A 14,452-nucleotide genomic window follows, 5' to 3' on the forward strand; every position below is an offset into this window, starting at 1 on the left:
CAGACTGGTTTGATGCAATCATGTTTATATTAGTAGTTCTTAATCATGTTAAAAATGTTGTGTGGTGTAAACAAATCACAGTGCAGTGTCTTTCACCAATTGTGTGCATGGTTACTTGATAGCGGGCTTATTCTTTGCTACTTTTCGATGCATGTTACCACAACCACAAGCTAAATTGCAGCAGAATTGAATACAAACAAAACTGGAACCGACTTTTAAAAACATTACTTTACTGGTGGTCTGAAATGCTTATTGTTGAGGATTGTTATTTTATTGAGAAATCCTTGATTTTCCAAAAAGAGCAGTGAGGATTAAATGATTTTCATGAGTCTTATGTTGTCAAAATTCCAAACGGCTGTGATTATATAAATTATAAAAAGAGGAAACAGGTGCACAATGTGTCACAAATTCACAAATAATTGATTTCATCGCTATCTGCCCAGTGTCAAGGTCAGATTGGTAGGATAGGAAAAGATATTTAGTTGATCTTATATTATACATCCATAAAGTTTAACAGGTAAGTGCAATCTGCCCCTTTTAGTGTTTAATTGCATTTCTCCAAGTGGTAAAGTATGAATGTTGACAATGCGCCAAACACAAAGTGGGCAGAACAAAAGCAGAGAAAAAGAAAAGATAACATTTGAGACGGACAGCAGAGGCATTCCTCAAAACCTCAGGCAAGCAATTGAAATGCCTGTCAGTATAAATGCACTTCAGTTACCACAAACTCTCTGAAGAGGCTAATAGTTTCAGTGCAACTGCAAGCAGCTATAAGTAGTGATCTTTGTGAATTGGACTGTTCATTTGCATAGAAAATGCATGGGAATGGGCCAACTCTGTGCCAAATGAATGCATATTACCTCATTTAAATATGTGCAAGTAGCTCAGGAATACAAGACTCTTTGCAGGTTCCTAGTCTTATTTGTTTAGGTTGAAGGGCCCCAAAAGTCACATAATCCTTTCGAGGCTTGGCCCCTTAAACTTGAATGATAATGACCTTCAAATTCTTTGTCAGTCCTTGAAGTGCCTTTAAACTTTTAAGCCAACATGAACAGGAAGTCCTCATGGCTCTGGGATAATTTAAAGTTGAAACATCCAACATATGGTAGCAAGTGAGCAAACTCAGCTGGAAGCAACTAGTTAGTGCACCTTAAGTTGAGAATTTCAGTCATTTCCGTTTGCTTGGTGTGCTGCTTTGTTTCATGCTGAACGTGTGATGAGAATGAGAGAATGAATCAGTCAACCACCTCACAATATCCAAATCGTTTTTGGAATCAGATCCTTTTTAAAACAAATAAAATTAGCCAATTATAGGACTACTGCTCCCAGTGACACACCAACGTTACACAGTTAATGCTCAGCCCCGTCACTGAGACAAGTGTTAATGCTGGAGGCCGGTTTGACAGGCTGCTGCTGACAGAAAAGACCTTTGGCCCGAAAAGTAGAGAGGCAGTGTCCCTCCTGCACTCTGCTGCTCCCACTGAGAGAGGAACTGCTAAAGGCTCCAGTATCTCAGCCAGTCAAGCCCAGACAAAGCCCTGTACCAACCCTCAGAGTAAACAGAGAGTTAAAATCCCCTGGTTAGACAAGGAAGGGCCAGCGGAGAAGTGGAGAAGGAGGACAAATAAAAACAGGGAGGAGGACTGTCATACATGATGAAAGTGGGAAAGTCTAAGCTCCAACAGCCATAATTCATTCTATTAGTCAAGAAAACTCTCCTGGTGAATCTTTTCCTCAATCTGACAACATTTACCCCTCCCTCATCGACCTTGGCTGCCACACGGTGCTGCAACTGAGGCTAAACTTCAAGGCTCATCGCAGACATTGGGAAAGTTTTGAGACTGTTTTCAACCACCTGATTAGGCCTATAAATGTCTCCTGTTGGTAAACATGGGGTCTGTCTGTGTTTGTTTTTGAGGGACCTGGAAATAGATATCTCAATAACATTCCGGACATGACTTCTGGTGGTGTATGGCGCTGTTTTCCCCAAGATTATTCTCAGTTGTTTGCTTTCTTCAAAATCTAAAATCAGTTCTATGCTAGATATTGTTAAAACAACAAACAATGTTACACATACAAATAAAGAGAGAAATATTGTTTTTTGGAGGTGTTATGCCTGTGGAGCTTGTAAACACAAGGTCATAAGTTTAAGGTAGAGTACAGAAAAGACCCCAGCCCATTTGGCACGGTGTTGTTTATCACTTTAGTCACTTATTGACTGTTAGATGCCTTGTCAAGAAAGACAAAAAAATGCCTCAGGAAAAAAAGAATAACCGCTGCTATTCTAGAAAAAAACACTTTGTCGTTCTGTCAAAACACCAAAAATAATATTTACTACTGGTGAAAACTGGGGTGAGCTATAGTCCTACCATGAACCCTGTCATCGTGTTTTTAACTAATAACCAATGTTTTTTTTTGGTTTTTCTTTTGATTTACTGGTAAGTCCACAAAACGGCAGCGCTTTTGAAATACTTTCACCAACCAACAGTTAAAAAGTTTGGAGTGATTTAAAACAGAGAGAAACTGCCAGTCTTCACATTCTAGTAGCTGAACCCCAAAAATGGAGGCATGTTTACTCTAAAAATAATTGTCATTGAACAGTTTGTTGACTTATTGTTTATTTTTGGATACTAGAGTAGGCAGAGTTATAATGCAAATGTAGACACTGCATATGGGAAACAGCTACACTTTTAATGCATGAAATAAGTTACAAAATAAGTGTGCCAATGCTTTGACTTCTTTCTATAACAAATTCCATGATGAAAACTAAAACAATGACACACTTATTGTCTTTCAACACTGTTTTCTACTGTAGACGTTTGTCTTTAAAAGTGCGTCACAAATATTTAGAGTGATTGGGAGTCTTCACAGCAGCGGGGCGGGGTGTGTGGGATCGATACACAGTGAGCATGTTCAGCATAAAGTAGACACATGTGACCCAGATCCAAACTGTGGCTCAATGATGAGTCTGTTATCATTTCGGGATAACAAAGCAGGAATTGTAAGGATGATTAGTGTACAGAGGAATAAGATACGTCAGGCTTTGGATACAGAGGAAATTCAGGTTAGCAGCATAAGGTGATTGTTGGTGTGCTTTTCTTTAAAGGATTTGTAGACAATAACAAAAAACAAGAATCTATCCTCTCACTACAGACATTGTATATAGATAAAAAATAAAAAAAAACGAATAAAATATTGTTAAACCTGTATTCAGTACGTAATCCTTACGTGTGAAACCAGGAGTTTATGACATTTACTCTGCTGTTTTATAAAAATATATTTGACTAAATCAATAAATCAGTCAATACTCTGTTGACAATATAAATACAGCTGCTGGAGTCACATTTGGTGGGAATGTTTTTACACTTTCCCTTTAAGTTCAGCTTGTCTGAACGTGCAAAAGTGTGATATGAAATCTGACACTTGACACATAGAGAAGAAAAGGGTGATGAGACGCTTGGTGGTACCAGCTTGACATAAACAACCACCTCCCTATTCTGTCCCCCCTAATAGCTGTTCACAGCCCGACTTCCTCCAACAGCGATCCTTCACTCCCCCCCTCCAAAAAACCCCCTTCCATTTGCCGGCCGTTTTCAGGAACTTGTTTTTGTGCACAATCTCAGAATTCTGAGCAACTCAGGTTTTCTTCCAGGAACTACGATCCACTGAGCCCGTGCAAACACACACACACACACACAGTCACAAAGTCACACACACACGTAGTGCACGTGCACATTACTTGGCAACGCACACTATGAGTGACCCACACATTATGGATACAGAAGAGGGGCCTCATTGGTGGGGGGCGGACAGGCGGGATTCCTTTCTATGTGTTGTCCACCAATCAGTGCAGGCAGGGTGATAAACATGGTTGTAACAGGATCCTCGCAGCACATTGTGTTCCTTCTCAACAGAAAAAAATAACCTCAACTAGCCTCTCCTCACTTCCTGCAAACAGTTAATCCTCTTGTTTGTTCTATTCTGAATTTACGGGAACTTAACATCTTCTTCAGGCATAAATATCGTACTGGCCTCCCTCCCATGTGTGTTGGTTAACATGGAGGCTAAACAACAAAAGGATCAAATGAGCATGCAGACCAGGGGAGTGAGTCATAGAGGCTGGGGACACAAACTGAGAGGTACAAACTGTCCTTGTCTTTACACAGAATGGGGCAAATTAAACCACACAGCAGAGCAGGCATGCATCCTGGAAAAGTGCTTAAAGCAGCCAATAACAAGAAGTTGTTATTCAACCCAAAACCTATAATAAAAGGGGCATAAACGCAAACAAATCATAATGCAAGTAAAAAGGTATAATCAAAACAAAACCTTTTTTCATAATATTTATATCTGCGACAGACAGGGTCGCCTACGCATTTTGAAGTCAGTCCTCGTGATCACTTCCTAACCGCATGCAGAGCCTGTTGAATCTGGTTTGGTAAGAGAGACGGGAGGGAAGTGTGGGAGTGTTTCCGGTCAGAGGGCGGCGTTTGTTTACCAGCTGCAGAAGCCGCATGGCAGGAGCGAGTGTCACAATGCAACCGACCCTCAGTTAGTCAGTTATCCTGTCAGCTGACTGGGCCTCTCCTTCAACCACACAGAGCCCCTCTGGCCTCTCCAAGAGGAACCAAAGCATTTCTTTACTTACTCAGCAAAGAACTAAGACAACAAGCCTGGGGAGGGTCAGGCCACTAAAGGTCATGCTCGCTGGACCTGTGTCAAGTACAACATTCAATTATTCATTAACTATAACAAGACCACTAGAGTAAAACTCAGTAACTTCAATAAAGGAAGGGTTCAGGAGTTACCATTGTTTAAGAGGGTGATCAGAACTAATGAGACTAGATGGAAGTCTGTATAAAGTCTAAAAAGCTGTATTTATCAGTGTTCTTCAAACAACAATGGAAAAAAAAGAAGAAGATAATTTCAAGAGTGCAGACCTTTGGCAACATTGTCTCCAATAGTGAAATATAATTTGTGCAACCGCCCTGTGATTTAGATCTGCTCCAAAATGTAATTAGTTCTTTCTTGGCTTGTTACCCGACACCAGATGATTTGTTACACAGAGCCATCTGAGACGTCATCACTGAAAACTGTTTGTAAACAGTACGACCGCTTTTATCAAAATGATTTGCAGTTGATTGGATTAACCATCGGTCTATTCAACTCTTGCTGAAGCCAGTCAGAAGAAGTTCTTAAACATACTCAAAGTCTGACAGACAGGATTGATTTAAGTTTGATCTCGCTGCCGCTTAAGGTAACAATGCTACAACCTTGAACCAAGTTTCATTAAATTGAGACTTCAGTTTTTCTGTAATCCTGCTGACAGACAAACAAACCAAAAAACTGAAACCAATAACCTCCTTTATGAGGTAACAACTACATGTGATGTAGAATAAGTCAGACGGAGTGATAAACCCCAATGAGGATCAACACTCAACTAATTCTAGTGTCTTTCATCTCATGGTTTTGGTTTTACAGCCCACAATACCTCAACACTCTCATACGCATTGTTTCAAGTCACAAGCAGCTGCCTTTTTTAAGCAAAAAGGTCTGATATACCCAGCAAGACCACTAGCAACGTTTCCAGTAGGATATTCATGTGTTGAATTAGCCTTTCACTCTCTGGAGGGATGTGTGGGTCAGCATTTGTAGATCAACCAATAGGAACGCTCTCTCTCTGGAATGACCTGTGATTGGCCAAAGACTCCAGTGACAGTTTTCCAAAGGATGAAAACTGACCCAGAGGAGTTGCAGAAGTAATTTTTCATACTACTTAAATTAAAAAACACTAAAAGGCTTTTATTAATATACCTTGCATTAAATAATTATTTGACTGAAAAAATAGGACGTGAATTAATGTTCTGAAAAGGGACTAATGTTTCAAGCTGTAAGATATTTGTTTACAATGAATAAAACAATGTGCTGTATAGACTTCACCTTCAGAAGTAGTAACAAAAACTCAATGTCACCCCAACATAAGTGTTCAATTCCTGAATACTGAGGCCCCGGCTCCACGAGGACAAATACGGCAAAAACGCATCGGAGTAACGCAAATGCAACCGCAAAAAACCTTCCGTCCCCACGCAATATACACCGGATTGTGTCAAGCTCCACGAGACGGCTCCGTTTACATCCAAACGCTGGAAAAGATGCAGTACATATGCCGAACCTGTACGTGGCGCTGTAACTTCCTCCACAAAAGCAGCAACTTCCTCCACAAAAGCAGCGAAGAAGAATGGTTGTCATGGCTGCACTTCTGTGTATTCTCCGCGGTGGGGGCCGACAGAACCGGGCAGAGTTTTTCGCCGGTCAGCGTGTGTTAAAGTTTAAATCTTCCGGACAAAATTATAAAAGTGCCGGTCAAAGGTCTTCATTGTTATTTATTGAGCTTTAAAACAAATGAATAACGACGATATAATGATATATAATCATCAAATACACGGAGCCTGTCTCTTTTTCCTCTCTTCTGACAGTCAGTGTCTGTCTCATGCAGCAGCTGATCCTGTAATGAGTGACCCGACAGTAAAAATGAACATATTTATAACTAGTTTAGGTAGTTTGAGAGGTAATTAAAATAGCTAAGGGTGATGATCTGACTTGAAGTGTGTGTTTTGCTCCCGCTGCATCACAGCGGCAGGAGCTGCGTGTCTCCGTCCTGTCAGATTAGACTTCACTCGCGTTTATGTCCATATCGAGATAAAGATAAATAATCTGAATTCAAGGAGGAGCTCCTGTAGATGTTGCACAAAGAACTGTAGCATGGTCAGTAGCGACTGGAGCACGATAGCAACCCTGCGGGGGAGAGGCAGGGAGAGGCGGGGCTATGAAAACGAATGACCGTATAGAGTGGCGAAGTCCCTCCCACTTACTTCCGGGGTATGGGACCTTATTTCGGAAAAATTATGCATTGAAGTCAATGGGGAGAGAAAACTTATCTTTCGATCCCGTTTGAATTGTGCCATGAATTACACATATGATGTTTGTCAATCTTAAAAAATCATTTCCATGTCAAAAAAGTCACAGTTTGTCGTAAAACTGTTGAAATATAAGACTATGAAAAATACGCAACTAGACAGACTACAAATCCCAGAGTCGCGTAAGTGATGTCACAATTGAGACACTACGATATACGTATAATACCGTATATATACGATCAGCGCCATATAGATATAATCTATCTATATGGCGCTGGCTAAGATAAGATAACTTTAACAAGATGCCTGTGTGCTTAGTACCAGGTTGTTATTATACCAGCAATGGGTCTTGCTCGTTCTTTCGCTTCCCGTCTGATGAAAGAGGAGTGTGTGGATCAAGTTAGCTACCTAGCTAGTAGCTAGCACGTTAGTTAGCATTACAGCCTTGTCATTTTTATTAGCCTTAACATGAAGTAACATTAAGTAACCCAAAATGTTAAACAGTAAGAGTAGTAGTCATATTTCGTGAACCCTTTGAATAGTACTGTCACCGGTGTGATCATTCTATAATACACCATTTAAGCCCGGGGGAGAAATGCTAACGCTAACGTTAGCATCGGCGATCTTCTCTACTTCATGCTATCTGCACAAATGGTTGACATTAAACATTAAAACGACCAGGCAGTTCAGAGAGAATCAAAGGAAGGCAGGCAGGCAGCTTTGCATGACATTCTTCAGGACGTGTTTCATTGTGGTGATAGTGAGGGTCGTTGTGTTGACAAGACAGTAGTGACGGCCATCTTGGTGACGTCACGTGTGTTGTTGACCAGAGATGTAGTTCATTTAGCGTTTCACACAAACAAATGTGTTACTTCACAGTTTTACGACACTTTTTTTTTTTTTTGACTTGCAAAATTATCTTTTAAATTGACAAACATCATATGTGTAATTCGTGGCACAATTCAAACGGGATCGAAAGATAATCTTTCTCTCTCCATTGACTTCAATGCATAACTTTTCCGAAATAAGGTCCCATGGAGGTCCACCGGAAGGGGAGGGACTTCGCCACTCTATAGGCGACTCCACGGCCCCGTTGGACCCCCCAGAGCGCTCCGTTCCCAGATCTATCCACCTTTGGACCCGTTGTTGTTTGCGGGGTCTGTTTCTACGTTTCCCTTACGACGTCGTCGAGCTTAGAGGGCTATACGCATGAGAAATATGCGGATTCAACCCGTTTTCGTCCTCGTGGAGCCGGGGCCTTAGGCTAACAGGCATGACAGTTTTACACCCTCATAAAATATACTTGTGGTTTTCTTCAGAACCTCAAGTTAATAAACACTGTTTCAAACCTATCCCACCCACTGGAGTATTAGTTGGCACCAACTCATCTCTGTCTTGCCGATGCACGATTCTGAAACATCATGCTGAATTTCCCGAGAATTGGCCAGAATCACTCACAGCAAGGCTGGATTCAATTAGTAATGTGTGTGTCCTGTTTGTGTCAAACAATGCCATATGGCTGCAGACAATGTGAGCACTGTGGGGCCCGCTGTGCTGTGAACAATAGCTGAACCACTGAATCACACTGTGCCACCAAGGAGAAGCATGCAATGCCTGGGACCAAGGAAACCAGCATGACTTTTTTTTCACATTGAGCGTCATTTATATTTGTGGGAGATACACAGAAGCTAAAATGTGACTCATCTTTTCCCCGGGCTCATTTGGCATCAAATGAGAAAAAAAGGCCTCACTCTGCCAATTATTAGCTACTCCGACGGTACCTGTGTTTGCTTTTTACTGCCTTGGGCGACGCAGAGGAAGACCTGGTGGGAAGTCTGGGCTTGAGGATGGACACAGGCGAGCAGTCGGGCAGAGAGATGGAGTAAACCCTCTGCACCACCACCTCCACGTCCTGCCCCACAGAGCCAGCCTGGCCCAGACCCTCGATCGCTTCCAGGAGAGAGAGGCAGTGTTTGGATAAAACTCCTGGAGCTCCGACACTATACAGAGCATCCGAGGCAGCAGCCTGAAGGAGGGCAGAGAGGAGAGAGAGACTTAGTGTTATGATGGATTAGAAATAAAGCGGCAACGTTTATTTAAATGCTCAACTAGTTGATTGGCACCTCTTTTCACCCTCTGTCTGAAACCAGAGCCCAGTCTGCTTTGATTGGTTAGCTGGCCGGCTCTGTTGTCATTGGTCAACTGCTTAGAGAAGTCCCACCCCTTTGCCCATTACATACAACATGTTGGAGCGCTAGCCAATAGAAGTGTGACTGTTACATAGTGATGTCACGGAAGAAAACAAAGGACTACAATTGAGGCGTTTCAGTTTGGGTGGGGGGGGGAACTCTTTGGGATTTTAGGCTTTGCAGACCTTTCACATGCACAATAACCTTCTTATTAAGTTAAATAAGTTTCCTTGGGTTTTGGGGAATGTGTTGGATAAAATTGATTACAAGATGTCAAATTGGATTTGTAAATAAGTGATGAGCATTATTGATGCCCAAACAATTCATGTTCTTGTATGAATCATTAGTTGCAGGCTGATTCTCTGGGTTTGTGTATCCAGCAGAAAGTAATTTCACCGACAGTTTATAAAATGATAAAGTACTTCCATATAGTTTTAAGTTCTTTACACAAATCATGTTACTGTAGAGAGCAATGTTTACTTTTAACATGTCCTTTTTGTTACACAGCTTAAGAAATCAGCTTTAAAAAAGAAGGCGTGACCAAATGTGCCTTGTTTTCAGTTACTTCAAGTTACTGCCAAGTTACATCAACCCTCAATCGCTGCCAACACTCATTTCTATTTGTTTAAAGCAAATTGAGAGACAGATTTGAGTAATTAAACATACACGTCACCAACATGTCAACTTATGATGTCTCTGCTGGACAGACTGAATGCACCTGTTACTGACTAATGTGGGATAAGTGCTCCACAGAGGCTATTAATTACCAGCTGAGACGGCGTGTGGCTTTTCACCTTGTGTGTGTGTGTGTGTGTGTGTGTGTGTGTGTGTGTATGGGTCATCATGGCCTAATGTGGTTTTGAAACACCCACGGTAGCGGGAACTACTACAGAAGCAGTTATCAGTGCTTTGTCAGGTGTTTACTCTTCTGTCTGTGACAGAGTTTGTCCTCAGAGTTATAACAGTGAGAGACGCATCAGTCACAAAACTCGACAGGTGAGTAGTTGAGGCCAAGTTCAGGGAGAGGTGAGTTCCGTTTTAGCATTGCGATTCCTTTTATCCAATTGCATTATTTATTGCAAAATGTAAGTCAAAACAATGAACCATGTGCCACCTGTGAATTCATATGAATTCATGAAGAATATTCACGTTACATTTATGAAGAATATTGACACCATTTTCCTGATGAGAGATCATTTGAATGTGTTTTGCACATATAAAACTCAACCTGTGTTCAGTTAGAGGCATTGCAAGGGTTTTATGAAGGTATGCATATTGTCTTATAACCTAACTTCCAAAATACAGTAAATGTTGAATTAGGAATCCAATTGTAAGCCATGCAATTATAATTATGTGAAGCCTACGCACTTGTTTGGTGTTGATCTCCTCTGCAGTCCTGCATTCCTCCAGTAGTCTGAATGTCTTACACAGAGAGTACGGGTTGCACCTCTCTGCTGAGAGCAGGCTTTGGGGAAGGGATATGTTGGCTGGTTTGGCAGCAGAGGACACTTTCTGGCTGAAGTGTGTGTTCAGAATAATATCACAGCTGGAGCCCTCTATAGAAAGACTCTGCCTGCAAGGGAGATAAAGATCATTAGTTTTAGATCTGGGGTAAAGAATGGTGATAGTTGAATTATGCACCTTAACATTACGTTTTTTTATTGATATTTGGGACTTAACTTCACAGAAATTGAATAAATAAAGGTGTTGGACAATGATAAACAGTTTGTATTGTGATTCTTTTGATAAGAAAGATTCAGATTGTACAGTACACTAAATGTAGATGATTGCATAAATGTGGTGGGGCTGAGAGCTCGAGAGGATTTGAATGTCAAACTCAGATAAAGTACCATCCACCTCCGCTCTTGACTCGGTACCACCCAGCACAGAGTACAAGTTCAAAAAGGGGCCAGTGAAAATACACAACGGATGCATTTGTCTTCTTTAACTGAGCTAAAAGATACATTTTCCATGCAAGTGGGTCTCTTAGAAAGGCAACACCTTGCAACGCTGCACAGCTTGATTAAAGCACTTTCAAATGTGACATCATGTGTGGAAAAATACTCCAACACCCGTCACACAATCAACCAGGCTAAGAGTTTACTGGTGAAAAACAAAATCCAGAAGGCTGCGTACGTGTGACCTGAAACGCTCTCGTGTTTAATTGTACTTCTTAACCGTTCCCAGCTTAAGATTTCACTCATCTGTGTGTGCCAAAAAGGAGATGCTGTAAGATAAAAGTCTAAGAACTGAGAAAAACATTTACGGTCAATGGTTTTAACCCATCAAGGTGAACGACACGCAGCTACTACTGTGAGTGGTTTCGAGCCTGAGAACAAACAAGTTGAATAACGGCCAGATAATTGTACGGCATGTTGTTTGTTGTAAGTTTTACGTTTCAACTTGATTCTCTCCACATGGGAAATGGATAGTGTGATGACGGCTTATCACTGACTCAGCCAAGATCATGGCTTGACTGTAACTGACAAACGTGTCACAGCTCGTCTAGTTGAACCAGAAGTTAAACATACAGATTAAGCGGGAAAAACTATTACTATATAACATACACTGTCAGCTGAGAGTTTGAGTTAGAGCTAAAAGGTAATGTTGTCTAATGCGACCTGGTGAAGGTTATAATGTTATGTTTGTACTTAAATGTTGTTTTTTTGCATTAGAGTGAGAGGAGTTTCTAATATTTAGTTTAACATCATTATTATATATGGGTTAGTGTAAATACATACAGTGTACTTTTACAAATCAAAACATTATCCATGTCATTTATCTACAGAAATGATTATATATTCTAGATTTACAGCTCATAGTAGAATTAAATTAACAAATAAATAAAGATTTCAAATTATATTATAATCTTTACAAAGGTTATATTTTTGTAGGCTTATATCCTTGAACTGCACATACGTGTTCATGGCAGGTTTTATCCCCATGCATAAAATCTGCCCATCCAGTTACTGCTGTACCAATTCTCTTCTTTTCACACATTCAACGCTTCTATATGCAGGTTTTTGAATGAAGCTTTTGAGTGTCTGCTGTTTTATTGGTGTCATTAACTCAAAACAAATATGTTTTAATTTATTTTTGGTTTAATAAATTTAATGTAACAAGTGCGTAACTCCCTCTGTGCAAGGAGCAGGAGTCAAACTGTTTTTTAACATAGTGAAAAAGATTTTTGAGCGATTAAACACCAACACATATTATTTTTTAAGCAGAATATTTTGTTAGATTAAAAACATGTAGTGAACTTTAGAAATGATTACATTGTTTTACAATACATTTTTGCATTCCGACTTTCCAACTCTGTGGAGTGACTGGACATTTTGGAATCATGTGAGCCGGAAACAATCCAAAAATAATTCCACCACTGGAATTGAACTCTACATTAGTACAATAATAACACTATTAGTGTAGCCTAGCCTTTCTCAAGAACTTTAAACAAATACCGGCTTAAAACAGAATGAATAGACAAGCAAACAATAGAAGAAACTGTGCAGAATTCCTGATAGAAAATGTGGATGTCACTGTTATGAATGAAGCTTTAGCTATGTGGTCCAACAGCCCAGCATCCGGAACATACTGTGAGTTTACCATGATGGTGCAGAAACGTGAAGGACTTCCTCGTTAGTCACTACAAAATTATTCTCTTGTATTCTGATAATCAATAACTCGAGTAATTTCTCAAGTGAACAAACCTAACAATTTGTTATACTTTGAAAAGTGCTAAAAATCGTTTCTATAGATTATATTATACATTTTGTTTCAGTTAGTCTAAGCATGCAAAATTATTTTCAAATTGTTGGGACAAAATAATAACTTGAAAATGTAATAAAGAACATAAATTGTCAATGTGTACAGTGCTAGCTTCAGTGTGTTAATTTGATTATCCTTAAATTCTTTATTTTGTATAAGTTTATTCTACAACAACAGATAAAGCCAGAAATCTAGGTGTAGCCATGGACTCTGACCTGAGTTTCAACAGTCACATTAAAACAGTGACTAAATCAGCCTACTATCACCTAAAGAACATATCTAGGATTAAAAGACTAATGTCACAGCAGGATTTGGAAAAACTTGTCCATGCTTTTATCTTCAGTAGACTCGACTACTGTAATGGTGTCTTTACAGGTCTCACTAAAACATCTATTAGAACGCTGCAGCTAATTCAGAACGCCGCTGCTCGAGTCCTCACTAACACTAAGAAAGTGGATCACATCACTCCAGCTCTGAAGTCTTTACACTGGCATCCTGTGTGTCAAAGAATTGATTTCAAAACATTGCTGCTGGTTTATAAAGCTTTGAATGGTTTAGGCCCAAAATACATGTCTGACTTCCTGCTAAATTATGAACCATCCAGAACTCTCAGGTCTTCAGGGACTTCAGGGAGTCGGAACTAAACATGGAGAAGCAGCGTTCAGTTATTATGCTCCAAATATCTGGAACAAACTCCCAGAAACCTGCAGGTCCGCTGCAACTCTTACTACTTTTAAATCCAGGCTGAAGACTTTTCTTTTTGCCGCTGCTTTTAATTGATATATTCATAACTTAAACTGCACTGTAACTTTTATTATCTTTGCTTTTAAATGAGTGTTTTTAAATGTCATTTTATATCATTGCTTTTAAATGAGTGTTTCTAGATATCATTTTATAATATGTTTCTTAAATGCTCTTAATGTCTTTAATTTTTGTAAAGCACTTTGAATTGCCTTGTGTTGAAAGGTGCTATATAAATAAACTTGCCTTGCCTTGCCTATGTTATTTGTACTGTTAAGTCTGTTAATACTTCATTGTTCATTTCTCTCTTGTGCATCGGTTCGCTCTTTGTATGACCGGCTGTTTTTGTATCTTAAGTTGTCTGTATTTTTTATTGTATCTATTTGATTTATTTCAATGGACATGACCCCAGAAGTACTAGAAGCAGGAATATGTGTTTCTGATGGGGATCCTTGTATAAACAATAACCTAGCAGGCTGTAAATCTATTATAATTTCAACCACCTAGAAAAATAAATGTCTATAACTCTCTATCATCTCTGTAATGATTAATAGAACATCTTTATCATTATTCAACTATATGTTAACCTTTCTTTAACCATCCTATCTTGAAGATTTACCCTCTCATAACTCTTTTCTTATTGCATTTTGTACTACTTCGTGACTCTGAACAAGTACTTCTGAAATACTTTTGCTCCAACGTTTATCAGTGCATCATCTGAGCAGTCATCGGCCATACAGTACTGTTAGTACAGCGGAACATCCTGTTCATGGGAGCAGGTACAACTCCCCCGCAGGAAGTGTGACCCCATTGTGAACAGGTGAGCTGTCATCATCACAC

The 14,452-nt window shown here is 39.9% G+C and overlaps 1 protein-coding gene across 1 annotated transcript in view; it reads right to left on the bottom strand.

The window, feature by feature from the left end:
* spidr (scaffold protein involved in DNA repair) overlaps window positions 1–14,452 on the bottom strand; it is a 41,629-nt gene that overhangs the window by 11,990 nt on the left and 15,187 nt on the right. Inside the window, exons 9-10 of the mRNA XM_034137776.1 lie at window positions 10,475–10,679; window positions 8,699–8,943 (exon numbers count right to left, since the gene is read on the bottom strand). Of these exons, the coding sequence (XP_033993667.1) occupies window positions 8,699–8,943; window positions 10,475–10,679 (450 nt within the window). The remainder of the gene's footprint in view (window positions 1–8,698; window positions 8,944–10,474; window positions 10,680–14,452) is intronic.

The sequence above is a fragment of the Trematomus bernacchii genome, unplaced genomic scaffold (assembly GCF_902827165.1).
Source record: "Trematomus bernacchii unplaced genomic scaffold, fTreBer1.1, whole genome shotgun sequence".
NCBI lineage: Eukaryota > Metazoa > Chordata > Actinopteri > Perciformes > Nototheniidae > Trematomus > Trematomus bernacchii.